Below are 26,378 nucleotides of genomic sequence, written 5' to 3' on the forward strand. Positions count from 1 at the left end.
GTGCCACGACTTTATGCTTCGCATTAGCGAAGAGTATTTCCGGTTGGGTATCCAACAAGTGGCTTGTCTGCATGGGGCACCGGCGGAGGACGACCGGTATGATATTGAGAAAATGGTGGTGGACGGAGAGCTGATGTTGCCGATCCTTATTGAAAACCAAAATGAGGAGGCTGAGGCGGAGACACCCGGGCCACAGCTGGACGCTTCTTTTGAAGATTTAATGAAAAATATTCAGTAAATATTGTTGGACCAGGCATGTGGGCAATATACACTGGTGTTGTTTTGAATATATGTGGTAATTATTAAGTTAAGTTTAGACGCCGAATGAGGTATATTATTTTAATGAGGAATTCGTAGACCGAAAAAGGCATAATTTCTTATTGGACTTAGGTAATAATTCGGATGCCGAACGAGGCATAGGTTGTTTAGGTATAATAACGTTTCTTCAATTCATTGAAAATGGTTTTGTTAGCAGGTTCTGCCTGACCGTTTGTTTGCAGATGTTCTACTGAGCTGGCAATGTGTTTGATGTGAAGCTTTTCATAAAATTCGGCTAGCGTCCGGTTCGTAAATTGTCGGCCGTTGTTAGTGATGATGATTTGGGGGAGGCCGAAACGACAAGCAATATTCTTCCATACGAAATTTTGGACATTGCGAGCGGTGATTGTGGTAAGAGGCTCGGCTTCAATCCATTTGGTGAAATAATCAATGCCGACCAGTAGAAACTTACATTGTCCTTTGCCGGGAGCGAAAGGGCCGATGATATCCATACTCCATTGGACAAACGGCCAAGGTGAGAGCATATAATGGAGTTCCTCTGGTTTTTGGTGAGACAAAGTGCCAAATTCCTGACATTTAAGGCATTTTCGGATGAAATCGGTACAATCACCTTGGACGGTCGGCCAATAGTAGCCGGCTCGGAGTACTTTGGCAGCCATTGTTCGCGCACCAGAGTGAGTACCACAAATTCCTTCGTGCAATTCCCAGACGACATAGGAGGCCTGATCGGGTGTTAAACAATTGAGGAGCGGTCTGGTATATCCACGACGATAAAGATCGTCGCCTATTAGGATAAACCGGGCAATTTTCTTCTTCATGGTTTTTTCAGATCTGGGACTACATGTACTATTAAGCAAATATTCTTTGATTGGGGTGATCCAAGTGGACTCCGAGTCGATCACTATGTTGAAGATGGTTGTTGCCCCTTCAAGATTGTGTTTGATGAAGACTTTTATGCGCATTTCATATGTATTTTTGCTTTGCTTTAAGTGTGTCTTAGGTAGTGCTTAGAGGTTGTCTAAGAGTGGGCTTTTTGCTGAGTAACTCACCTCATAACCACTGGCCATGTGATAAGAACAAGCATAAGTTTTCTTAAACTGTTTTTCACATGTTTTACAAAAAACACGTGTACTGCATAAAAATAAATCTGTTCTTTTCTAAATAAACAGATTCATTTTTTACACTGATGCCTTGGCTAAGTCTTGTGAAAATTAGATTTTGTGCATCAGGTATTTTGACTAAGTCTTCTACCTTTCAAAACGACTGAGTTTTAAACAGTTAAACTTTCTCTGTTTTCGTTTTGAAAAATAAATCTGTTCATCTGTAAATGAATAGATTCTTTTTGTCTCTGGTGCCATGTCATGCTTAAACGTTTTCAGTTTTATCTCTGCACCAGAATGGTTGACTAAGTCTCCTCACTTAACAAATTCTCTAACTGTTTTTTGAAAATAAATCTGTTCATTTTATTTTCAATCTGTTCATTTTATAACAGCTTTAACTGTTTTTTAAAAATATCTTATAAGTTGGTTTTCTATAAAATGCAAACTTGTTTCTGAGTTTAATAACAGTTCATACATTTGCAAAAACGAGTTTTACAGCAGAGAATCAAAAGTTTACAAAGGATTAGCATTTGTTCTTCAAAGATTTCAAAAAATCACAAAGTGCTTGTTCTTGGTTTGGTTCCAAAAGCTTGGTGTGAGGTGCAGCTACTGTTCTAGCAATCTTGCCTACTGGTTTAAGGCAGATCTTTGTATCCTCAATCAGGTGTAGTCGTTTCACTTCTTATTTCTTGTAATAGGTTGGTTGAACACTCTTCTTGATAGGTGTTCTTGAAGAGTGGGTGTGTGTGCTGAAATAGGTTTTTTCAGCAAGAGTACCTAAGTTCTTGTAGGTTTCAAGAACAGTGGGAATTGTACTTGGGTGTACTGTGTTTTAGTGATTTCCACCTGGTGTTGGTGAAGACTGGATGTAGCTCAGTTGAGTGAACCAGTATAACTGCTTGTGTTCATTCTCTCTCACTCTCTGCAATTTCGTTTCTGCATAATTGATAAAACAGCAAAGAAATAAATCTGTTCAATTGAAAATAAATCTGTTCTTTCTGGGCGCTGTGCATATTGGTCTTAATTTCTGGAAAACTGTCTGGTTTCAATAAGAACACTGATAATCTGTTAAAGGCTAATAAAACAGGTTGTATGTGATAGATTGTCTCACTAATTGTCAAGCCCTTAACTGAACCAAATCACATTAATTGGAATTAAGGTTTGTTGTTTTCTGTGTTTCACTGTTTTTCAATCTCACATCTGTGTGTGTGCATCTGGAAAACCTATCTGCATAATCTTGTGATTAACCTTGCTGTATTAAAAGCTTTTCAAACAAAAACAATGCTGAAATAAATCTATTCATTTTCACATAAATCGATTTTTTTTCTGTAAAACTGTGTTAAACACTGTTTCTGCGAGAAAGTTTTAAAAGGTCAATTCACCCCCCCTCTTGAACTTTGGCACTATTAAACCCAACACATTAGACATTCTTGTAGGTCGATGCTCGGTCGTGCAAGCGTGACATAGATTACCGACCGATGTACTCCTTTACGTTTTGTGGTTGCCAGCCGGGACAAGGCGTTCGCACGAGTGTTATGATCGCGCCGGATGTGTTGCAAGGATATTTCTGAGAATGTATTCATCAACTGTTTGACGAAGTGGTAGAACTGTTGCAGCAAGCTTTCCCGCACTTCGTACTCGTCATTGAGCTGGCCGATGACAAGTCTGGAATCACTTTTACAAATTAACTTAGTGATTTCCAATTCTTGAGCTAAGTGTAAGCCGGTAATAATGGCCTCGTACTCAGCTTGGTTGTTGAATGTTTTGAATTCAAATTTCAAGGCTTGTTCAATAACAATCTCGCCGGGTCCTTCCAATACGACTCCAGTGTCGCACGACCGTTCATTGGAGAAGCCGTCTACGTGCAAAATCCAAGATGGATGTTCGTCCCTGGCCGAGAAAGGAGTGAGTTCGGCTGCGAAGTCGGCAAGGGCTTGCGACTTAATGGCCCTCGTGGCTGGTACTGTATATGGAATTCTGATAATTCTATTGCCCAACCAATCATTCGTCCGGCTAAGTCTGGTTTGGCAAGAATCTTCATGATAGGGTAGTTCGTCCGAACAATAATGCGATGGTTTTGAAAATACATGCGCTTTCGTCGGGTTGTGATGATTAGAGCCATGACGACCTTTTCAATCGTCTGGTATCGAACCTCGGCACCATGTAGGGCGCGACTGACGAAATAAACTGGACGTTCTTCGGTATTTATCTCTTGGACCAAGACCGAACTAACAGCTTCGTTTGAAACAACTAAGTAGACTATAATCGGCTCTCGGGCATCCGGTTTCTGGATGACCGGTGGGGAGGATAAAAAAGTTTTTAATTGAAGGAAGATTTCTTCACATTCGGTTGGTCATTCGAAGTGAGATGCTTTTTTCAATAATCGGACTATGGGTCTTGTTTTTTCTGCGAGTTTAGGGACAAAACTGGACAGAGCGGTGAGCCGGCCAATGAGTCTCTGAATTTCTTTAATGGAACTGGGGCTCCTCATCTCGGAAATGGCTTGACATTTCTCCGGATTAGCTTCTATGCCTCGGTGGGTAAGCATAAAACCTAAGAACTTTCCTCCCTCAACGCCAAACGCACACTTGTCAGGATTGAGTCGCATCTGGTGCTGGCGGAGAGCTTGAAAAACTTCTTTTAGGTCAGTAACATGTTGCTTGCATGAGTCAGACTTGACAACAATGTCATCGACGTAGACTTCAACATTCTGGCCGATCATGTCGTGGAACACATGATCCATTAACCTTTGATAAGTGGCCCCGGCATTCTTGAGTCCGAAGGGCATAACTTCATAGTAGAAGTTATCGGAATCGGTCATGAAGGTCGTCTTCTTTCGGTTGGCCGGGTGCATTTGGATTTGATTATAACCTGAATAGGCATCAAGGAAGCTGAGGATGTGATGTCCGGCCGCCCCATCAACTAGACGATCAATGGTAGGTAGAGGATAAGAGTCTTTTGGGCATGCCTTATTGAGGTCCGTGTAATCAACGCACATTCGCCATTTTCCATTCGCTTTCTTTACCATAACTACGTTGGCTAGCCATGTAGTGTAATGGGCTTTCCGAATGAATCCAGCTTCTAACAATTTATCAGCTTCGTCACGTGCGGCTTGGCGTTGTTCCTCTCCTAGATTTCTTTTCTTTTGAGCTATTGGCCTAGCTTCTTTATACAGTGATAATCGGTGAGTAATGACCTTCGGGTCTACGCCAGGCATGTCGGAGGCCGTCCATGCGAAAAGATCAGCATTTTTCACAAGCGTCGTGCCGATGGCTTTTCGGTCGTCCGGCTTCAGTGAGGTGCCAATATGTGTAGCATGGCGATCATCACGAAGTGGGAATGGATGTAAGTCTTCCCCTGCTTCCATACGGGGATCGTCCATACGAGGATCGAGATCAACAAGGACTATCATATGGCGACGGGACATACGCCTTCCTGAATGTCGAGTCGGGGATCGTCCTCTTTTTTGTGGTAATCGGTTGTCCGGATTGACTGTGTAGAGTCGCCGAGTTGGCTCACTTTTCAAACTCGCAACATAACATTCTCGAGCGGTTTTTTGATCGACATGGATTGTTGCAATGTCGTCATTTGCCGAGGGGAACTTCATGGCTAAGTGTGGGGTGGAAACAATGGCTTTTAACCTGTTGATGGACGGACGATCGAGGAGGATGTTGTAGGAAGTTTGGGCGTTAACTAGAAGATATCGTACGTTTATTGTTTTATGGAGACCGTTTTCCTCACCAAAAGTTGTATACAAGTCGATATACCCCTTAGTGTCGACCCGTTCACCTGAGAACCCTACAATTTGTTCATTATAGGGTTGAATATCTGCTTCTGAGATGCGCATTTTCTTAAAGATTTCTCAGTATAGTATGTCGACTGAGCTACCTTGGTTCACCAAAGTCTTGGCAATGGCGAACTTGTCAATCTCCACAGTAATCACCATAGGGTCGTCCTGGGCTGGATCTATGGCAGTGAAGTCGTCATCAGTGAAAGTGATCGGAAGTATGTGTGGACGCCTTCTCGTAGTAGCATGAGCGGACTGAATGGCCCGAAGATGTTTCTTTCGGGCGGAATTAGAGCACCCGCCACCAGCAAAGCCTCCTACTATGTAGTTTATTTCGTGGTTTGGTTCACCCAAGGTAACTGGTCCGGCAATCATATTGATAACTTCGCGAACTCGTTGGCGAGGTCGGGCGTTTCGGTCGGGACTTGTGCTGCGGGCGCGCGTACGCCGAACGGGACTTTCACTGCGTTTTCGTGGAACCTGGCCATGGTCAGTTCAGTGTTTATAGTCATTGCGGTATGACCGGTCGTCACCACGGGACGAACGATCGGTGCTTCGTGGTGGGGATCTTGAATTTCTTGTCTTCTTGATGAACTGCCGCAAATGGCCAGCCTGGATGAGCTCTTTGATTTTGTCCTTCAACGCTTGACATCCTTCGGTCGTGTGGCCGAAATTACAGTGATACTGGCAATGTTTAGCAGTATCTGCATTCGGTGGTGTTTGATATCGTTTTAGTGTCGGAATTAACTCCGTTTGTAATGCTTCATCTAAGGCTCGCCCCCTGGGAACAGTTAAAGGGGTGTAACTGTTGAACTTGGGAATTCGGCCTCCTCTATTCCGGTCGGACCTTGGAGTGGTCCGGACGGTCCGTTCCGTCTCAATTTCTCTTTCTTTGCTCGGGGTTTGATCCTTGAGGACTCCGGATCCGACGGCTTTGAACCGTTGGTGATAATCAATGTGTTCCTCGATTTGCATGAATTTGGTTGCTCGAGTGCGAAGATCTTCCATGTCTTGAGGTGGCTTCTTGATGAGACTTTCAGTAAAACGACTCGGCCGGATGGCCGAAACCAAATGGTGTAATGCAACTTCCTGTTTGAGCCCTCGGATATTCATACATGCTTTGTTGAACCTGTCTAAAAAGGTTCTAAGAGATTCACTTTTCTCTTGTTGTACCGCTAGGAGAGACATGGAGGACATGTGATGCGGCTGGCTGGTTTGGGTAGAAAACTTTGCAGCTAAGACGTCAAAGTCATCTATGGAGTTCGGAGGCAGCTCTGTAAACCAAGTAAGAGGTTCTCCTTGAAGTGACGTGGGGAATACTTTACACCACACATTGTTATCTGTGGTATACAAAGTCATCTGCGTTTTGTAAACATTTAAATGCTCGTCTGGGTCGGTCGAGCCGTCATAGAGTTTAATGGTGAGGCCCCTCCACTTGTCAGGAAAGGGTGTAGTTATAATTTCGTCTGTAAAAGGATGACCCCTTTTACTTAGCTTTCTTTCAACAATTTCAGTTATGGAACTAGGATTGGGGTTAGTCGGTGTAGGTATGCGAGATGCAGTTTGGTCGGCCGTATGGGATTGGCCTTCTCGTTCGGGATTATCAATCTATTGTTGGAGTTGTGCATTTTGCTCTCTTAATAAGGCAATTTCTTCCTCTTGACGGCGTCTATTCTCTTCATGTTGGCGACGGTCTTCAATCCCCTTTTGTCGCAATTCCTCCATCTGAGTTTGGAGGGTTTGAATCATAGTCATCTGTTCTGCCATAGCGTCGTTGTTGTTCCTCGTTGCGACCATTATGTCTCAAAAATTGAAATATTGCCTCGGCCCCACAGTGGGCGCCAATTGTACCTGAGTGGAGAGATGGAGCCCAGGCACGGTTGGTTGACGTAGTATAATTGCTGACGTGTCGATCTTCCTCTTCTTCAGTCGGTCGTTCCTTCTTGGTGTCTCCTTCGGTCGGGCGGGGGAGGGTACCTGCGAAGGCACTCCGACGCTCAAGTGAGTGAGAGATTCTAAGTGTGATTCAGTAAGTGGATGAAAAACGTACCTTTCTTTGGCTTGAGCACAATATTTATAGGATTGCCTAGTGGACTTTCTGTCCCTTGGGCTTAGGGTGGTTATGGGTAAGTTTTGTCAGTTATGCACCGGGATACCTGGAGAACATATATTCTTTAATCACGTTCTCCTTATTTTTTGGAAAGTGGTTTTATGGTTGAAATCTTTATTGAACTGGAAGAAATTACATCCAAGACCTAGTCAAATTCCACTCCACCATATTGATTAGTTATTTATATATGTTTATTTAAATATGTATTATTATGTATACTTTGCCAATAATATACCAATTTCTTAAATTTTATATTTAATTAAGATGATCTACTAGTAAAAGAAAAAGAGGTTATACGAAATATCTCAAGATTCATGACTTAAAATATAAAGAGCGTCTGCCAAAATCATATTAGGTTGTTCTGCATTCTCCAAAAATCGATCATATTCAAATTCATGTTTGGTTTTCTTTTTCATTTATCCTTATTCAATAATAAAAATCATTTATTATGTTAACTAGATAGTTTAATATTATTATAAGAAAAGATGTAGAGACAACTAAATAATGTGGCCAAACAAGATAAATTTTTTATATACTTAATAAACTAAAAATATTTAATAAGAATTCACTTAAAATATCCAAATTTATCAATAACAAGTTAATTAAACCTATAAAAACCACATAAATCAAACTATTTTAATAATATTTAAGGAATTGAACTTGATTATATCTTTCAAATTGAATTAATAAATCAATTTTATAGTAACTCTTTTCTAAAAGGAATTAATTAAAATTAAAATTTACTTATTAAAACATTACATATTTTAAGTTTTATGTATACAACTATTATATCTAAGAATTCAAATTTTATTCACGTGACTTAAATATATATATATATATATATATATATATAAAATAACAATATTTTGAATCTAAAATTGTTTTACATTCTTTAATAGGACCGACACACTGTGGTCCAATATATTAATACTATGTCCAAGAAAATACCCCTAAACCAGAACATGTAATTTAGAGCTCTAGTCATGATCAATTTTTCTAATTTCTTTTTTAGATAAATTATAATAATTATTAACATATTTTCTATTTTTAATATAATAGAAAATTATAATTTTAATAAAGAAATTTTAAATTTGTTGCTTTTATTTTGAATTTTATTAGTAGTTAATATAATTAATTGTATTTACTCTTTAGTAATTATCATATATATATTAAAACAATTAACAATATTAATATACAATTAATTTTGAAAGAGACATTAAATATTTTAAATTTTAAAAAATAAATAAAAAATAACATTTTTAGAACTAATTACATATTTTTATTAATATTTTAATAAAAACTCATAATAAAAACAAAATTAATTATCTCAATTATTAATAGAGTTTGAATAAAATTATAATTTTTATATTAAAATTATAATTTTTGTAATCGTAAAAAAGTACTAATATTCACTGACTATTTATTCATTTTTTTCGATGATAATTTTAATGATTTTATGAATTAATAATGCCTCTTATTTTATAAATAATGTGAAATTTAATTTTAATTTAACTTCAGAAAAAAAATACAACATTTCAGTTATTTTAAATTTTAAAAAAAATCAAACAATAAAAGATTTTTTATCTATTTTTTCATTCGTCCAGAGTTGCAGCAAAAGGTGTATTGATTTTGCGGGTTCGGTGAGAGGAGCGTGGGGAAATCGGAATCGCAATGGAGAAAGAGAAAGGAACTGAAAACTGGAGCGAAACGGTGGAAGACCTAGTAGACGCCGGCGACGTGGAATCCGCAATCTCACTCCTCGAATCCGTCGTCCAAACCCTAAACCCTTCCGATTCTGCTTCGCAACTTCCGTTGGCTTCTGCTCTCTCCGACTTGGCCGACCTTTACTCTTCCAAAGGCTTTTCTCTCAAAGCCGATCACCTTCAATCTCGCTCTTCTATCCTCAAACAACTTCATCGTTCCAGTTCCCCGTACCTCTCTCTCTCTCTCTCTCTCTCTATCATCTGTGAATTACGATTGTTTCATAATTTCCTTTTCTTCGAGTCACGAATTTGTTGATTTTCAATTCCTCTAGCGGCGAGCAAGTTCCGAAAGAATCCAACGAGGACGGAGTCGTTAAACCGACCACTTTTGCTTCGCGTCGTTCTGATGGAAGCGTTGAAAAGCGTGCGGAGTTGACTGCTCAGACCTCCGCCGCTGGCGGTTCTTCCGAAGAAGGTACGAGGTGTTTTAGTTACTGTCTCAGATTACACATTGACTTAGTCGTGATAGTGTATTTAGGTAGAGAATACTTAAGAGTTAGCTTTTGGAGTTAAATTTAGTAAAAAAAAAAATTCTAGAGTATAAGATCATCTAACTATTATTGATGGACCTATCGTATCACAAAATTCACATACTCGAAATGGAGTGTGCAGAAGATTTCATATTAATTAGTAATATGGCTAAAACAATGTATATAATTAGGAGATAACTCTTGTTTCATGAGATTACTTTTGAATTTAAATTAGGCTCAAATCCAAATTCTCATAATTATCTCAAAAGTCTGATTGATATGTGTTCCCTCTGACTTTGAATATAAGACGGAAAAAATTTGTGTGGGATTGTTGGAACAAAATATAAGCAAACCATTACTAATTAATGAAACAATTCTCAAAGTACTCTTGATTTTATTGAGTGTATTTAGAATGTTTTGTGTCTTCTGTGTGAAATAAAGAAAGGGAAGTTAATGATTGAAAGTGATGCGAGTGTCTGAATAATTATTGGAAATAATTATTGAAAGTCGTCATCTGTAATTATAGTGAATTGTTATTACAGATTGGGAAGCAATAGCTGATCGTGAACCTGATGAATTACTTCCCACGGTATCCTCAGATAGTACATCTGGAAAATCAAATCTTAAATTGGAGAATGCCAAAAGTGGAACCCCAAAAAGGCGTGGAAGAGGAACATTCTCTTATGAGAAACAAGAGCTTTATAGTGATCAGTTATTTGATAGCTCGGTCGCTGATGTTGAGCAGGCAGAGACTCGCAGTAATTCAGAAGATAATAGAGATGTGCAAAGCAGTAAGTGATACGTAATGTTATTTCAATCTTTGCGGAAAAAATCAGTTATATAGGTATTTTGTGGCACAACAACTATTTTGGATATGCAATGGTTTGTACTGTGCTTGTTGGTTTTGATTGCTATTTTCTTCTACTACACCAGATTATAATTTTTTATTTTTCCAGAGTTTGTATGCTCTTTCAAGATGTAATCTATCCTTCTGCTGGGTTTAGTCTTTACAAGATATTGTATTAAAACGCTTGTTATGATTATTGTTTGGTCATTTCAGCAAAATACGGTACAAGCCATGTTATTGTTCTGGCTGATTTTTCACCAAGTACTAGGACAACAGAGCTGGAGAAGCTTTTTGAGGGCTTCAAAGACCGAGGATTTGTGATTCGTTGGGTTAATGATACGGTTGCACTTGCAGTATTCCGAACACCTTCAGTTGGTAATTGCAAAGTTACCTGATTTATTATTGTTTTTCTTATGCAATACTTATCATGATATTTACATAAATCAGGGTGTTTTCTGAATGCATTATGGTGAACTAAGGTTGCATGTAGCTAAAGCTGAGTTTTAGATAGAATAACCATTGAAAATGGGGGACTGATGATACATGTATCTTTATAAAAACGAACATTAACATTTGGTTGTTTGTGTAAATAACTTTGTTACTGGTGAAATCTGAAATTTGCATGGATCTGACTAGCATGGGAGTTAAAGATTCACATTATTTAAATAATCCTACCATCATTCAAAAGAAAGACATTTTGAACTTTCTCTTTGACTATGCATATTGAAAAACAGTATGGTTGTGGGGTCATGTAACAGTTCTTCAAGATAGCTTACAGCTTATCATGCTACTCACTTCTGTAAAAGTGTATCAGATTATATATGCTCTGTGTATTAAGACGAGTGTGGTCCTGGTACTCCTGTTACCCTTAATTACCCTTAATTAAAAGGATGCTCCCTTGAGCGACAACTTTGTAGGCATGACATATTGTTATGACCTGTTCCCTTTCTTCTTCGAGGGAGCTGGCTGGATTGGCTTTAAGCGAATAATTTCTACATATTTTTTTTCAAATAGAAATGAGTCCCTGTGATTTACCCTTAATACTGCATCGATTTGGATAGATTGTTTTTCCATCTCTACTCTTTAATTTGATTAGTTGGCCATTCAATACCATTAATTCACAATGCAGCACTTGAGGCTCTAAACAGTGTTCGTTGTTCGTTCACCACGAGGATACTTGATGAAGATGATACTCTCCTTACTTCAATTAAAGCAAGAGGTACGTTACTTAACTGTTTTCCTTTCAGGGTGGTTTACCAATATATAAAGACAATATCCATCTTTCATATACTAAATTTTACTGCACAACCACATTATGTATACTATTTAAAGGATAAAATAGGAAATAACGTGATCAAATATAAATGGCTACAAAGTAATTCTTAAACATGATTATGTGCTATTTTTTACCAAAAGTAATTCTTAAAAATGATTATGTGCTATTTTTTTACCAAAAACTGACAAACGGTTACAACTGAGTGCAACCACAATGCACTCTCAAACTATGAGGCTCGGACACTCCTCTTAAATGGTGTGTCCATGTCGGATACACGTATCAGACATCGACACTTGTATGACACTCGTAGGACACGTATTGGTAAAGTGTTCTATTCAAAAAGTATTTGTTGGATTTCTAACAATTCTAGCACGGGTCTAACACAATTTTAAAAAAGAGAAATTCATATTAATTTTCTATAAATTCAAACTTATTATATAAATTTTTATTATGATTATAAAAATAAAAAACAAATCATTTTGAACCGGCCATGAAAAACATGTTTTTGCTAAAAAAAACTGAAACATATGTAATGCACATAAATCTTTATTGTCAATTTATATAATTCATAATTATATAATGTATAAATCCGTGTCTTGTGTCTTACATTTTAGAGATTATACGTATTTTCGTGTCGTATCTGTCTCAGTATTTGTGCTACATAGCTCTCAAGTAAATTTTAGAACGAAAGAAAATAATAAATTAAAAACGTGAACATATAGGCACTAAAATTGTGTTTGCCAATTTACACTAAATTTTCTGTGATGCATTTACTTTTAAAATTGAAATGCTGGGAACCTTAGGATAGTCATGTTAAAATGCTATGAAGGTTTAATGAATTCATAATATTATAGTGTGCTTTTGCATATATTGTCTGATTTCTTCTGTACGGTAGTATATAGTTGGTTGGGATCTTGCATTTATCTTTTTTCAACCCGATGACCTGCTAAACTATTTTTTAACTTTTAGATTAATGCATTTAGACTTTAGTCTTTTCTTTCTTTTTCATTTATTTTGATCTTATTTAGTGATTTCATGTGTATTAATTTAAACATGTTTATTATATGACTTTTTTTATCATATTTTGGATAAAGAAAGTAATGGAGATTTATAAAGTGGTGACTATAGGAAAAAAAACTAGATATGAAAATCTTTACAGTTTCGATGATGAGAAGAAAATTCCATGTTGACTGTTTCTTCTTGCACCTCCATATCTTCTTCTGGTACCTCCATACACAACATGAAAATATATTTTTATCCTTCTTGTGTAACCCCTATAGAATAACTTCCGGATTATGTAATCTAGAAACGCATTTGAAAAAAGACTTTCGGATTACATAACCCAGAAGTTAAAAAAGACTTCCGGATTATGTAATCTGTAAAGTAATCATGCATATGAAAAAAAACTTCTGGATTATATAATCCGGAAGCTAATTACAAATTTGAAAAATGACTTTTGGATTATGTAATCGAGAATATTACAGAGGGGCATTTTTGAAAATACGAAAATCTATGGAGGTGAGAGAAGAAGGTATGGGGGTGCATGAAGAAGCAGCCTTCCATGTTTATTTCACTTGTCTATTAATTAATGGTAAGAATTATATATTTTGCCTTACATGGTTTTGCTGTGTTTATTGTTGATTAAGACCTGGAACCACCACGACAACGGCCAAAAACTTCAGCCCAAGCAGCGCAGAGGCTGATTGCTCATGGCATGGGCTTAAAATTGTCATCCACAAGCGTTGGGTCCGGAGAGTATAGAAAGCAAGAAAATGCGAGGAGGGAACGTATTGTTACCAGGCAAAAATTGAGAGACGAGGCTTGGGGAGAGGATTAATATCTTATCATTTTACTCCGCTACGCTTTAATTGTTGTACTCAAATTCCTATTCAAGGAATTTCCTATTTTCTATCTTCACCCCCTAAATACTCAACCCAATCATTTATTTCATTTTATTGTACAAATCAAATCGGTAACACTTACATATAAAATAATCAATTCATTAACTTTTTATATTAAAAATTAAATTAAGCATCCATGTCGCATCCAAAAACTAAATTATATTTAATCTTTCAAATCAATAAATAATTCGATAACTCCAAAAATCTTGTATGATTAAGAATTGTTGCCAAGTATCCGCACAATCAATCATGTATAAAGGAGTGATTTGTGCCCTAAACAAAAATCCTTTAATTGTTTTTATTAAACCAGCTTATTTCTTCTTGATTAAGAAAATATCAAATGCGTTGTTTTTAATATATTACTATATTAGAGACTATAACCAGTTACTTGAAATATATATTCGTCAATTCAAATTTTCATAACCCTCTTATTTGACAATCCACTCGTTAAAGTCCATATATATATATATATATATATATATATATATATATATATATATATATATATATATAATCTGACTACTAAAAGTTAAGTCAATTATGAATAAGAAAAAATATATGAATAAAAAAAGCCAAGTCCATTAAACTCAATAACCAACAACTATTAAATATAATAATGCTCACATTTAAAACACAAGAAAAGTGAAACTCTAAATGCGTTGCCCTCTTCTTATCCCCTTTTCCCCTTTCTATCACGCCAAATTTTCAATGGGATGAACTTTTTTAACATAATCTCAGCAAGTAAAACTTTAAACTAGTCTCATTATATAAAAAGACATTTATTAATTAGTCCATTATTTTACACTATGACAATAAAAACAAAAGATGAGTCAAATGTATAATCTTTTATGAAACAAATAATTAACAAATTAATTTTTCAATTTCGTAAAAAAATACTAGATTTATATAATAATCTTAAGGCTTAATTAAGTCTATTTAAAAAAATATTTTTACTCAAAAAAATTGTATCAATCAAAGTTCTAGTTTAATTTTGCTCTTAAGTGGGTTTATGTAGCTCCATGAAAAATAAAAATATAATTAAGTTTTAAGTTTTTATAAGTTTATATATTTTCAATTGAATATTTATTAAAAAAATTAATTATATTAAGTGTTCAATTGAGTACCTATCACCAATTGGAGTAACCTAATTATTTGATTTTACATTATCAAATACAATAATATCACAAAGACAATAAAAAAATAAAGTCACAAAGTCTTAATTATCTTGATCAAATAACATTATTTTGTATCTTCATATAATTTGTTTGATTTTTATTTTAATATCTAATTAAAAAATTATGTCATTTTTATAAAGAAAATTATGATTTTCTTATTGTAACTGAAGTTTGTGATATTGTGTTTGAAATTACAAAACCAAAAAATCACATCACTTTATTTGGTGTTCAAAATCAAATGAAAAGGACTAAATTTTTTTTTCTACTTATTATTTGTTTTAATACAGACTTAATTTAAAATATTTAAATTCAATTCGATACTTCAAGTTTAATTATATTATTTTTTACTTTACATGGGAAAACACATAAACAATGACCATACAAAGATAATAATTATTTCAATAAAGTTAACAACAAAATCAAAACTAGATGAACTCAATTAAAAATATAAATATTTAATATATTTAATTAAAAATATTTAATTTGAGTAAAAAAATAAAATTTAATTAAGCTTACTCTTCAAAAGAACAATTCAAAAGTTTGTTAGCATATGCTACTAAAACATAATGTTTGAATGGAATATTGAATTATTTCAGGCTAGGGCCCCCAAAGTCTGCTATTGTTAATCTTCCTTTCCCTTTTCTCTTTCTAACAACCATCGTAGAAAACATGCATGCATGTCTTTCATGTGTTCATTCTGTTCTGCCATTTTTTTTCTCTGAAATTTTCTCTTCGCAACATGGATTGGTTTTTTCGTTAATTAAATGAAGTCCCATAACAAAGATTTGACACTCACTTGTTTATATGCAAAAAGCCAAACAACCCTTGGCTCCATTTCTTTGTACTTCTTTTAATCATATATTAACCTAATTCAGTAATAGAGAACACGAAATCAACATCTTAATTACAAAATTACAAATTGTCATTTGTGCATAAGAGTCATTATCTGAAAATTATGTATCAATCACTTTTAGTCTAAGGAGAACAATTAAATAATTATAATTAATTTTTAATTTTTCTGTTTATTTTATTCTTTCATTGCAACATATTTCTGACTTGGAAATGAGAAATTGTTCCATAAAGGCAACCTAACCTGAGTTAATTAACACATCCGAACAGGCCCACTTAATAATAAATGAGACCTAAAAACAAAAGTGACTATTTTAAATGAGAGAATTGAAAAAAATAAAACTTAATTATGTTTTTTTATATCTACAATTTAAAAAAAAAAAAAGTTTTATCCTCTAATTTAAAAAATAACAATCCCTTAAACACTGGATTTAAAAATTACATTTTTAGTTTCTAAACACTGGATTTCAAATACCAAAATATTTTTTTAAATCAATTTTAGTTTCTAAATAATAAATTTGAAGTACAACTTTATTTTTAAATTTGAGAAACTAAACAATTGTTTTCAAAAATCCAAGAACAAATTCCTCCCAAATTTTAAAGATTAAATGCACAATTAAACCTAAAATTTAATCATAAATATTTTTTATAAACCTAAAATTTAAATATTTTTTATAAACCTAAAATTTAAATATTTTTTATAAACCTAAAATTTAAATATTTTTTTAGGTCCTCAACGAAAATGGTGTCTATGATATCATTGTCATGAAGCCCACATGACGTGGACTCACATGTCGTGTTTATCAGTTTTGAACCTTAATTTTCTTTGGCTACCACGTGTTACTTTGTTCTGTCTCTCGTATAATATGATATTCAAAGGTGTTTTTTCACACCCTTCTGAGATTAGCATCTAGAGAAAGAAAGAAAAAAGTGTAACATAATCAAGTGTACTGTGATGTGGCAAAGAAAAATATAAAAAAATTATTTCAGTGTTAAAAAGAATGTAAGAAAAGAAATGAGATGAGAGAAAAATCAAAGTTAGATAATATTGTATATAGCACCGATTAACTGTCACTTTGTTAATTTTGTTTGTCTAAACCGACATGCAGCCATTTGGGTTGAATTCAAACCAAATCTCAATTTGAAACCTATAAAGTTTAAACTCACACTGAGGTCAAAAGTGTATTTCTTGTTCGTAATATCTATTATACAAAGCTAACAGCTAAGAAATTCATTCCATGAATTAACTTTTCTGGAAGTTATTTGATTTTGAGAAGTTCTATAATGTATGTATGCAAAACACTTTTATGATTTCTCCAATCACAATTCACACAAATTTGTTTACTTCAAAAAATGAAAACACAAGTTGAACACATAAGAAAGTAGCATTGAATTATGTGTTAAAATATTTGTGAATTTTATAGTTATATCTAATAAAATACAGAGAGATACAAGTTTTTATCGTGATAGATGATCTATTAAAAATTTGTTTGAAGTTTAGTTTTTTAAAGTTTTTTTTTATGTTAGAACAATTTTAGTAATAATATACAATTTTAACTTGAAATTAAAGAAAAGAAATAATTATTTTGAAATTTTGTATACTAGTTCATCTATTACGTCTAGTTCTTAATCAAATGATCAAATTTAGGATTTAGAATTCAAGTTCTGTGCGTCATTAAAATGTTTATCTATTCTTCAATTAACATTCTAATAGTTGACATGACTTATCATACAGTTCATAGAAATTTTACATAAATTGAATAGAGTATAGGATCATATACAACAGATAATCTTTTCAGAATTGACATAAAACATGTCATGTTGTTTATTGACGTAAAATAACTTTATTGTGTCATTCAAGAAATTTTTGATGTTAACAGAAGTTTTCGATATCTTTTTTATAAACGTAAAGATGAAAACATTAGTAACTAATTAAATATCAATTTAAAAGTGATTTATAAATTATAAAATTAATTTAGATACTAATAATATTTTAATTTATAAATTAATATTTAACTTCTCCATAGGTTTGTGCTGCGTTTAGTGCTAGGACAAATGTTCCTTGGATGCTTCGTAATCGATGAAATGTTTGTCTTAATTACTGTGGGAATATTAGGTTTACGGTTACTCATATTTTTCGTTAAGGAAATGTGTGTGCTGATAAGTTGGCTAATTTAGGATTTTTTTCATAGAGAATCTTTTCTTTGGTATAATAGGCTTCCACCTTGTCTGTTCTTAGAATTCTTTATGAATATGTATAGTCTACCTATGTATCGTTTTTGTTAACATATGGGTTTTGGTCTAGTCCTTCCGTATTTTTGTATTTTCTTTCTTTTTTCTTTTGTTTAATAATACTTTTTTCATGTGATGGTAAATGATTGTTGTTACTTAAGGTGTCAGCCTAGTTGAGATCTTAAGTGGCATAGTAATGCCTAACATGAAAGCTTTTATTAAAAAATAAATAAATATTTAACTTAATCAATATAATAACTAATTTTTTTTTCTAAAAATAATTTCTATTTAATAATTTTTTTAGTAGCGAAAATGATCAATAACTCCTTTTTTTTATCCAAGAACAATTGAAGTATTTAAAATTAATATGATCATGTAAGAGTAAATAGTATATGCATTTTTTTAGTGTAAAGATATTTTACACTATTATTTAATCGCAAATAGTTATATAATAAATTATTTACTTTAATTATTTCAAACGACATACCTGTCATACATTTTATTTTTTGATAGTATTTTTTTACTAATAATAAATTTATATATATATATTTATATATATATATATATATTGAAGTCTATAATTAATAGAATATCATTTTAATAATTTAATTACAATACACTCACATTACAAATATTTTTTATATCGTCCTTCAACATTAAATTGTCATATAATTGAAAATTTTATAATAATTATTTAATTTGTTTAATAATGCATTAAAATTATTTTTTTTCCTTTTAAATATTATTAAATTAATGTATTGATAAAGGGAGACCTAGTCTTATTTTTAATTGTTTTTAATCTAATGATTTTAACAATTAAATTAAAATAAATCGAAACATAAAAATAGACAAAAGAAATTAAACAATTTTAAAAATAACTTAATCCTTCCTTTTTATTATGTTATTCGATCAACTTTTGTTAATGGTCCACTTATCTCTTCTTGATTAAGACAGATGAATATGTCCACTCACCTTTTTATTCTTGTTAGAGCATCTAGTAAAGTTTTAAATAATTTGTTTAGTTTAATTTTTTAGATTTTGTACAATTGAATTTATAAATTAATATTTGAAATATTATCTAATCAATTTCTCTCCTTCAAGATCTCAAAATATTTCTTTATTTTTTTTAAAATATTAAACAATGCTGTTTGCAGTATAAGCAATATACATCAATCATTATTTTTGTTAAACAATATTCTTCAACTTGAAATAATCTTTTTAAACACTAATGTCAAAGATAACCGTGTATGTACAATCATCTTAAGATACTTATCGAAATCTGATTGGCTTAATTATTTTTTAATTATTTTATTGATAAAATATTCAATTAGTCCTATAATTTTGTTACCACATTTTCACCTAATTAACACTAAAATTTTAATAAATAAATAAAATTAAATATTTTAATTTATGCATGATATAATTCATAATCAACGTAAAATAAAAAATTATAAATTTAATGACGTTATTTTTGTAGTACAAATTTATACGGTTACAATTTTTAAAAACTGAATTTTATCAATACGGTGGGAAATTGAATAAAGTAAATAAATAATATAGGATTATAATTATTAAAATTATTTATTTTCTTAATAGTTCTTTTCCTTCTATTTCCGATTTTCTAGGTCTTCAAGTTCAATAGTTTTTTACTTTTTTGTCCTTTGCTTTCATCAAAGAAGAACTGTAAAAAAAATACTTTGATGTTCAAATTAATCTTAATAGATTAAAAGAGAGTTAAAAAATTAGTGTGTCATTTGGTTGTTTATATTTTTTTTATATATTTTGATTGAATTTTTGTTGTTATTATCTACACATAAAAATGAAAAGAAAATCCAATTACGTCTTAATTACATTTTATAGATAAATTGATTTATTATTAACTAAATAATGTTTTGGAATATTGTTTGAATCTAAATGCGTTAGGAGGCGATCGACAATCCCATCAATCGACAGTTTATAATCTTCACTAAACGTGTGTTGGTTAGTAATTTTGGAATTTTTAAAAAGTTAAAAAAATAATAAAAAATATATGAAAGAAGTTAAAAGAGAAATAGTGAAGAATCATTATTTTAGCGTAAATTGAACTCCCCACCACCGAAATTGAGAAATTTCGTGCCATCAGTGGTTTGAAACAGAAGCAGGAAATGCAACAGAGTATTAGAAAAGTTGACCAAATAAACAAACAGCCATTGAGAACATGACACGTGGCATTTGTAAACCTGAAAGATTCATTCATGCATCTAAAATTCAATTCAAAAGCCATAAAATAAAGTACTTGAAGCAGTTACTAGAAATACAGATTAAGGGTTGGACCATCCAACACAACATTGACAAACATAAAGTAGTGATGAACATATATGACCACGACTGGTAAAATCAAAGAAAAACTGGGCCATGCTTTTGCACATTCTCATCATCAAAAAATATCCTTCTATACTATAATCTATATTATATACATATATATATATATAAATCTTCTCATACCTTAATATTTATTCAACACCAATCTCTTACCAAAAGAAGCAACTCCTTTTCCTGTTCTCCAGAACTATCATTCATTTCTAAACACATATTTTTCAACTTTGGTTTGGTTTTTGCAGAATGGCAGAAGTTGAAATTCCTCAGTATTTTGTTTGTCCCATTTCGTTTCAGATCATGGAGGACCCTGTGACTACTGTGACAGGGATTACATATGATAGAGAAGGCATAGAGGAGTGGTTGCGTAAGGCCAAACATTGTGTTTGTCCTGTTACCAAACAATCACTTCCAAGGAGCACTCAATACTTAACCCCTAACCACACACTTCGGAGGCTTATTCAAGCTTGGTGTTCAGCATACACGGCCAATGGTGTTGATCGAATTCCAACCCCGAAAACCCCTTTAAGCATGATCCAAGTTCAGAAGCTTCTGAAGGGTCTTGAGGCTCCTCATTCTTGTGGAACATCGTTGGAGAAGTTGCATGCTTTGGCCACACAAAGCCAGAGGAACAGAACTTGCATGGCTGAGGCTGGTGTAGCCAGGGCCATGGTCAAAGTCATTAACAAGAATTTCAAAGATGGAAACACAAACACCAGTTCCGTACAAGAAGCTTTGAGAATTGTTCATCTGCTTTGGAACAATCACAGCAGCATGAAACCTCTAGTTGGGGAGAGCTTGGACTTCATCTACTCTTTGACTTGGATTTTGAAGCATTATTTAGATGACAACAACATCAAGATGGTAAACGAAGCAATGCCCCTTTTAAAGTTGACAATCGAAGTTGCTGACTCAACCCTTTTGGGAAATTTAAGCCTTGAATTCTTCAAGGAAATGGTGAGAACTTTGAGAAAAAGAACACTATCTCAACAAACTATCAAGTCTGCTTTGCATGTGCTTATACAAACTAGCCTTTTGGGTAGAAACAGAACGAGGATTGTTGAAGCAGGTGCAGTCACACAACTCATAGAGCTCGAGCTTGAGAAACCAGAGAAGAACATGACAGAGCTCATATTCAACCTTTTGGCTCATCTGTGTTCTTGTGCTGATGGAAGAGAACAGTTTGTAAGACATGCTGCGGGCATTGCAGTGGTTTCAAAGAGGGTTTTGAGGGTTTCTGCTGCCACTGATGACAGAGCAATTCATGTGTTTTCAGTGATTGCTAAGTTTTCAGCTTCAAATACGGTTGTTCTAGAGATGCTAAGGGTTGGAGCTGTGTCAAAGCTTTGCATGGTGATGCAAGCAGATTGTGCTTCCTATTTGAAAGAGAAAGCAAGAGACATCCTTAGGTTGCACTCCAAAGTTTGGAACAATTCTCCTTGCATACAACTCTATTTGTTTACTAGGCACCAAAGGTGATCAATATTGAACCCCAATGTCGTTTACATGAAAACCAATCATGTAACTTGTAGTTCAGTATTATTTGTTATGTGAAGATTAATTACAAGCATGAAAATTAGTAGTGTGCAACTATGTAAAAAAAATTCCTTCCTGATAAAAAAAGGTAAAAAAAAATTCCTTTTATAAACTTTGGATAAATTCTAGTAGATTAATCCTAAAGTTGAGTGTTCGAGATCGCACGCACATCGACTATAAAGTATGATATTTCATAGGATATTAGTGGTTGTAAATATGATTTTATAAGCCGATTTTGTAAAGTTGAATTATACTTAAAGTTCACTTTTTAATATGGTATCAGACATTTTGAGTCTATCCTAGCGAGCGTTTGTTGGACTTATTAGGTCATCTTTTATCGAACTTTGTTGGACTTATTAGATAATCATTTATCGAACTGTTATCGAATTACTCATAAATATATCACGCACAAGTTGGTAACTTTAACGTGAAAATGTGTGTTTAAAATTCCACATTGAATATATGTACAATTTATATAATGGATGGCAATTCCATGATAAATAAGAGAATACAAAATATATTTTCATACCCTTTCTTAAATGAACATCCACTTGATAACTTTCTTTTAACAATAATAACATATAAATAATTCAATTAAGAAATAATATGACTAATTATCAAATAATTCTTTTATTAGATTTTCCATTCACCAATTTTTCTTATATAAATTACTAAATAGTATTAAAAAAATTGGGAAATACGTGAGTTGATTATTCTTCACTCCTTAGTTTCCTGTTTTATTTATTTATTTACATGAATTTTGGAGATTAAATTTCATATAAATGATTGGATCTATCCACTTTCAATTTTTCGTCATTGACAATTTACATGGAATGAAAAACACTGAATCTTTTTGTATCCAATATCATATTGTCTTTTTTCTGTTTATTAACATTTGTGTCCAACATAATAAATATATATATATATATATATATATTATAAAGCTTTTATGTTAGACATGAATATGCAACTTGACTTCTCAGTTATGCTAATACCTCATGTAACAACAATCATCTGCCATCACACGAAAAAAATATTATTAAAAAAAGAGAAAAGAGAAATTATAATAAAACTATGGGGGACTAGAACAAAACTCATATGTTAACAAAAAACGATACATAGATAGATTATACTTATTCATAAAGAATAAATAATTCTAAATTAATCAATTTATCATCACACGCATTAACTTCACGGAAAATCAGAAAATGTGAGTAACCCTAAACCTGATTTTACCACAATAATTAAGACAATTATTTTATCCATACGAAGCATCCACGGAAAGTCCTATCACTAAACGTAACACAAACCAACGCAGAATCACATTCAAGCCATACAATCCTATCTTTTGAACTTCCTCCAGAGCATATATAACTCCATAAAACTTAACAACTAAAGCAATTTGAACATCAAGAAATGTAGAGAAATCACCAATAAACTCCCCCATACTCTCGCGGAAAAAATATCTTTACAAGTAGCAAGATTAGGATATTCCCTAGCAGTCCCATTAGTGTTAATTTTAACCCACCCTTATGAAGGGAACTCCCATTTAACAAGAAGGGGACGAAGAACTTTATCAGTACGAGTATTAATACCAAAAGTTTTAATGACGTTCAAATCCAACATATCATTTTATAGCTCAAGAAACATCAATCTTATCATGAAATTTATCATAATTTCTCATACGCATATCACCCCAATATCTCAACAAACTTAAGCAATTTAACCAAAGATTATATATATATATATATATATATATATATTGAAATGGAGATGACTAGCTCCAAATAATACTCTCTTTCTCTCTCATTTTGTTTGACACTTAGGTTTGTGCACAATAAATTAGATGTATTAAAACTGTTATGGAAGTTGATAGCATATCTGCTATCCTCATATATATTTATTTTCTGTTTTCTCACTCTATAATAAATAATTAAGAATATAACATGAAAGGTGTAATATTTTATTGATACTATAAAATGGAAATTAAAAAAAAAGGATTTTTTTTTGTGGAACTTTAAAACATCAAATAAAATGCAAAAGAAGGGACAATAAAAGGAAAACAGCATTTGAATTTTGAGGGACGATGGCCAGGGAAAGGAAAGAGGGTGTTAGTGGAATAAACCATAAAATTAATTAATGAAGCGAGTAAATGAATAAATGATGTTATAGGCTTTTTTTAATGATATTTTTACCTGCAAAAATTACAGTAAAAAGTTGTTCGAAAATTTTGATAGTGTACATTTTCTATTGATGTGATTTTTTAGGTACAGCTCTAAGGTTTTAATTATTTTGGTACAGGATCTGACTTATAACTTATAATTCTTTATAACTTTATCTTACTTTAATGTACAAGTATATCAAACTTTTCTTTACACTATCTTTATATTACTAAAAATAAAATTATTTAATAACAATTAAAATAATTAATCATGCAAAATCTATTTTATAAACTAATTTTTTTTAATATTTAAAATAATTTTTATTATTAATAAAAATATATAAAACAAATTTTAAATTATACTAAATTTTAAGTATTAACATTTTAATTATTATTAAATTAAAATTAACTTAAAACTTAAAATAATTATTAGTTACAATCTTGATAACTAATGTTGAATACTAATTTAAAAATTATTTTACAATTTTTTATTAATAATAAAAATTATTTTAAATTTAAATTATTTTTTAATTTATAAAATAATATTTAATTATTTTTATCTTTAAAATTAATTGTTATTGAATAATATTTTTAAAAACTTTTTAATGAATTTATAATTTAAAAGTCAGAACCTTTTAAAATCACATTTTTTTATTAATCATTATACAAATTCAACACTTAAATTACCCAATAAAATAAATTTTACCAATTTCAACAAAGTTTTTTCCTCAGCAACACTTTTTTAAGATATATTTAAAGAGTTGATTTTAAACCTAATTCCTAATTTCTGTGCATCAAAAGGAGAAAGGCAATTGGTGGTGTGAATGATTTGAATTTGAAAAATGAAAAAAAGAAGAGAAGAAAACTGTTTAATGTTAAGTAATGGATTAGCAACAGACAGAACACGTGCATCAATTTTCATGTGTGTTACTTTACCCACTTATTTATTATGTTCATAACTGATTTACCTAAAACACACGTCAATGTTTTGTCCTTTTTCAAATAACACACACGTGCTACTTCAACCTCTTTTATACAACAGTGGGTGGTTGCCAACTATCATTTACGCTTTATAACAAAACATGCAAACTTATTTATTTATTTATTTAACTTCTTTTATCAGAAAAAAATTAATTAATGTGAGATCTCAACCTTGTTATTTTTTATCAGCAAAACATGCAAACTTATGATTGTGTACGATTATAAGCATTTTTATACTGATAATGTTCTCAACTTCTTTGAGATTTTATAAATTTTAAAAAGTGATTAATATAAGTATTTACTTTTTGTTATAATAAAAAAAATTATATTTACAATTACCAAATTTGTCTGTATTTTGATTAAAGAAATACAAGTAAAAGTTAAGACTTTCTATTATTTTGTAATTTTATAATAAAAATATTAGAATTTGAAAAGATCGACTGAGTAAATACAAGAATGCCGAAAAAAAAGTAAATAAATTTAAGAATTAAAAGTAGTAGTAGTAAAGATTAATTAAAATTTCTTAAAGTAATAATTGTAAAGCAGAAAAATATAGATTAGAGTATGGCAAAATTCATTACAAATAAAGAAAAGTTTACATTAATTAAAATTTAACCGATTTTATTTCATACAAAACAAGGTACGTTAAAAGTTAAAAATAAAAAGTATGAAAGTTAAAGGAGGTAGTGTGGATGTTTACAAATAGATGATATTTACCAACGAATGTTAATAGAATTAGTTTAATTGATGTTAATTTATTATTATTTTTTAATTAAAGTAATTTAGTGTCGTTTAAATTGATGTCAATATCACTAGTGAAAAAAATCTATTTACGATGTTAAATATACATTAGTTTCAATGTTAAATATTATTCATTAAAATGTGACAAACATTTTTTAAATTAAAACTCATGAATAAACTGCAGTTGTGCGAGGAATCGCTATTACAACAAGTGTGTACATAAACGACGATTGTGGGGTTAAACTTTGTCTATAAGTGTGAATTAAACAATGATTTTAGTAAAATTGTTGTATGTTTTGTTGGTTATTAATTCATATTTTATTATTATTAATTCATATTTTATTACCCTTAAACTATTTTACCGTTATATTGTATTAATGGTCAATTTACAGGCCTGTTAGTATTCCTAGTTTATAGCTTCCAGTAATTGTAATTATTATATATATATATATATGATTGAATGAATCAAAATGAATAAGATCAGTTTTGCAATTTTGTGCAATTACGTTCAATCAATTGCTACAATCTTTTGTTTTCTCTTATTTCCTTCAATTAGTTTCTACAACTGGTATCAAGAGCTAGTCTGTTATCATGAACTCTACCCAATTATTAGTCCCTATCCTTGATGGAAAAAAAATACTATCGGTGGTGTGTGCAAATGAGAGTTTTGTTTGATTATCATGAGTTATGTGATGTTGTTGAGAGTGGAGTGTTTGCATTAGGTGATAATGCAACTGAGGCGCAACGAGTAGCGCATCGTGATCAGAAGAAGAAGGACAATAAGGCTTTGTATCTCATCCATCAAGGGATGAATG

General features: G+C 31.9%; 3 protein-coding genes across 3 annotated transcripts; 2 read left to right on the plus strand and 1 right to left on the minus strand.

Moving 5' to 3' along the window:
- Positions 1 to 5,661: 5,661 nt before the first annotated feature.
- On the minus strand, positions 5,662 to 6,525 carry LOC137834041 (uncharacterized). Its single transcript, XM_068642109.1, has one exon. The coding sequence runs from the start codon at positions 6,523 to 6,525 to the stop codon at positions 5,662 to 5,664; it is 864 nt and encodes a 287-aa protein (XP_068498210.1).
- Positions 6,526 to 8,870: 2,345 nt separating this feature from the next.
- LOC137818319 (coiled-coil protein) lies at positions 8,871 to 13,654 on the plus strand. The gene is made up of 6 exons (XM_068621667.2): positions 8,871 to 9,207; positions 9,312 to 9,454; positions 10,052 to 10,300; positions 10,570 to 10,731; positions 11,486 to 11,575; positions 13,279 to 13,654. Exons 1-6 carry the CDS (start codon positions 8,948 to 8,950, stop codon positions 13,467 to 13,469), a joined length of 1,095 nt encoding a protein of 364 aa, XP_068477768.2. The 5' UTR covers positions 8,871 to 8,947; the 3' UTR covers positions 13,470 to 13,654.
- Positions 13,655 to 20,278: 6,624 nt separating this feature from the next.
- LOC137824801 (E3 ubiquitin-protein ligase PUB23) lies at positions 20,279 to 21,933 on the plus strand. The gene has a single exon (XM_068630482.2). It carries the CDS (start codon positions 20,391 to 20,393, stop codon positions 21,621 to 21,623), a length of 1,233 nt encoding a protein of 410 aa, XP_068486583.1. The 5' UTR covers positions 20,279 to 20,390; the 3' UTR covers positions 21,624 to 21,933.
- Positions 21,934 to 26,378: the final 4,445 nt, after the last annotated feature.

This window comes from Phaseolus vulgaris, chromosome 11 (assembly GCF_051622355.1).
Source record: "Phaseolus vulgaris cultivar YP4 chromosome 11, ASM5162235v1, whole genome shotgun sequence".
NCBI classification, from domain to species: Eukaryota; Viridiplantae; Streptophyta; class Magnoliopsida; order Fabales; family Fabaceae; genus Phaseolus; species Phaseolus vulgaris.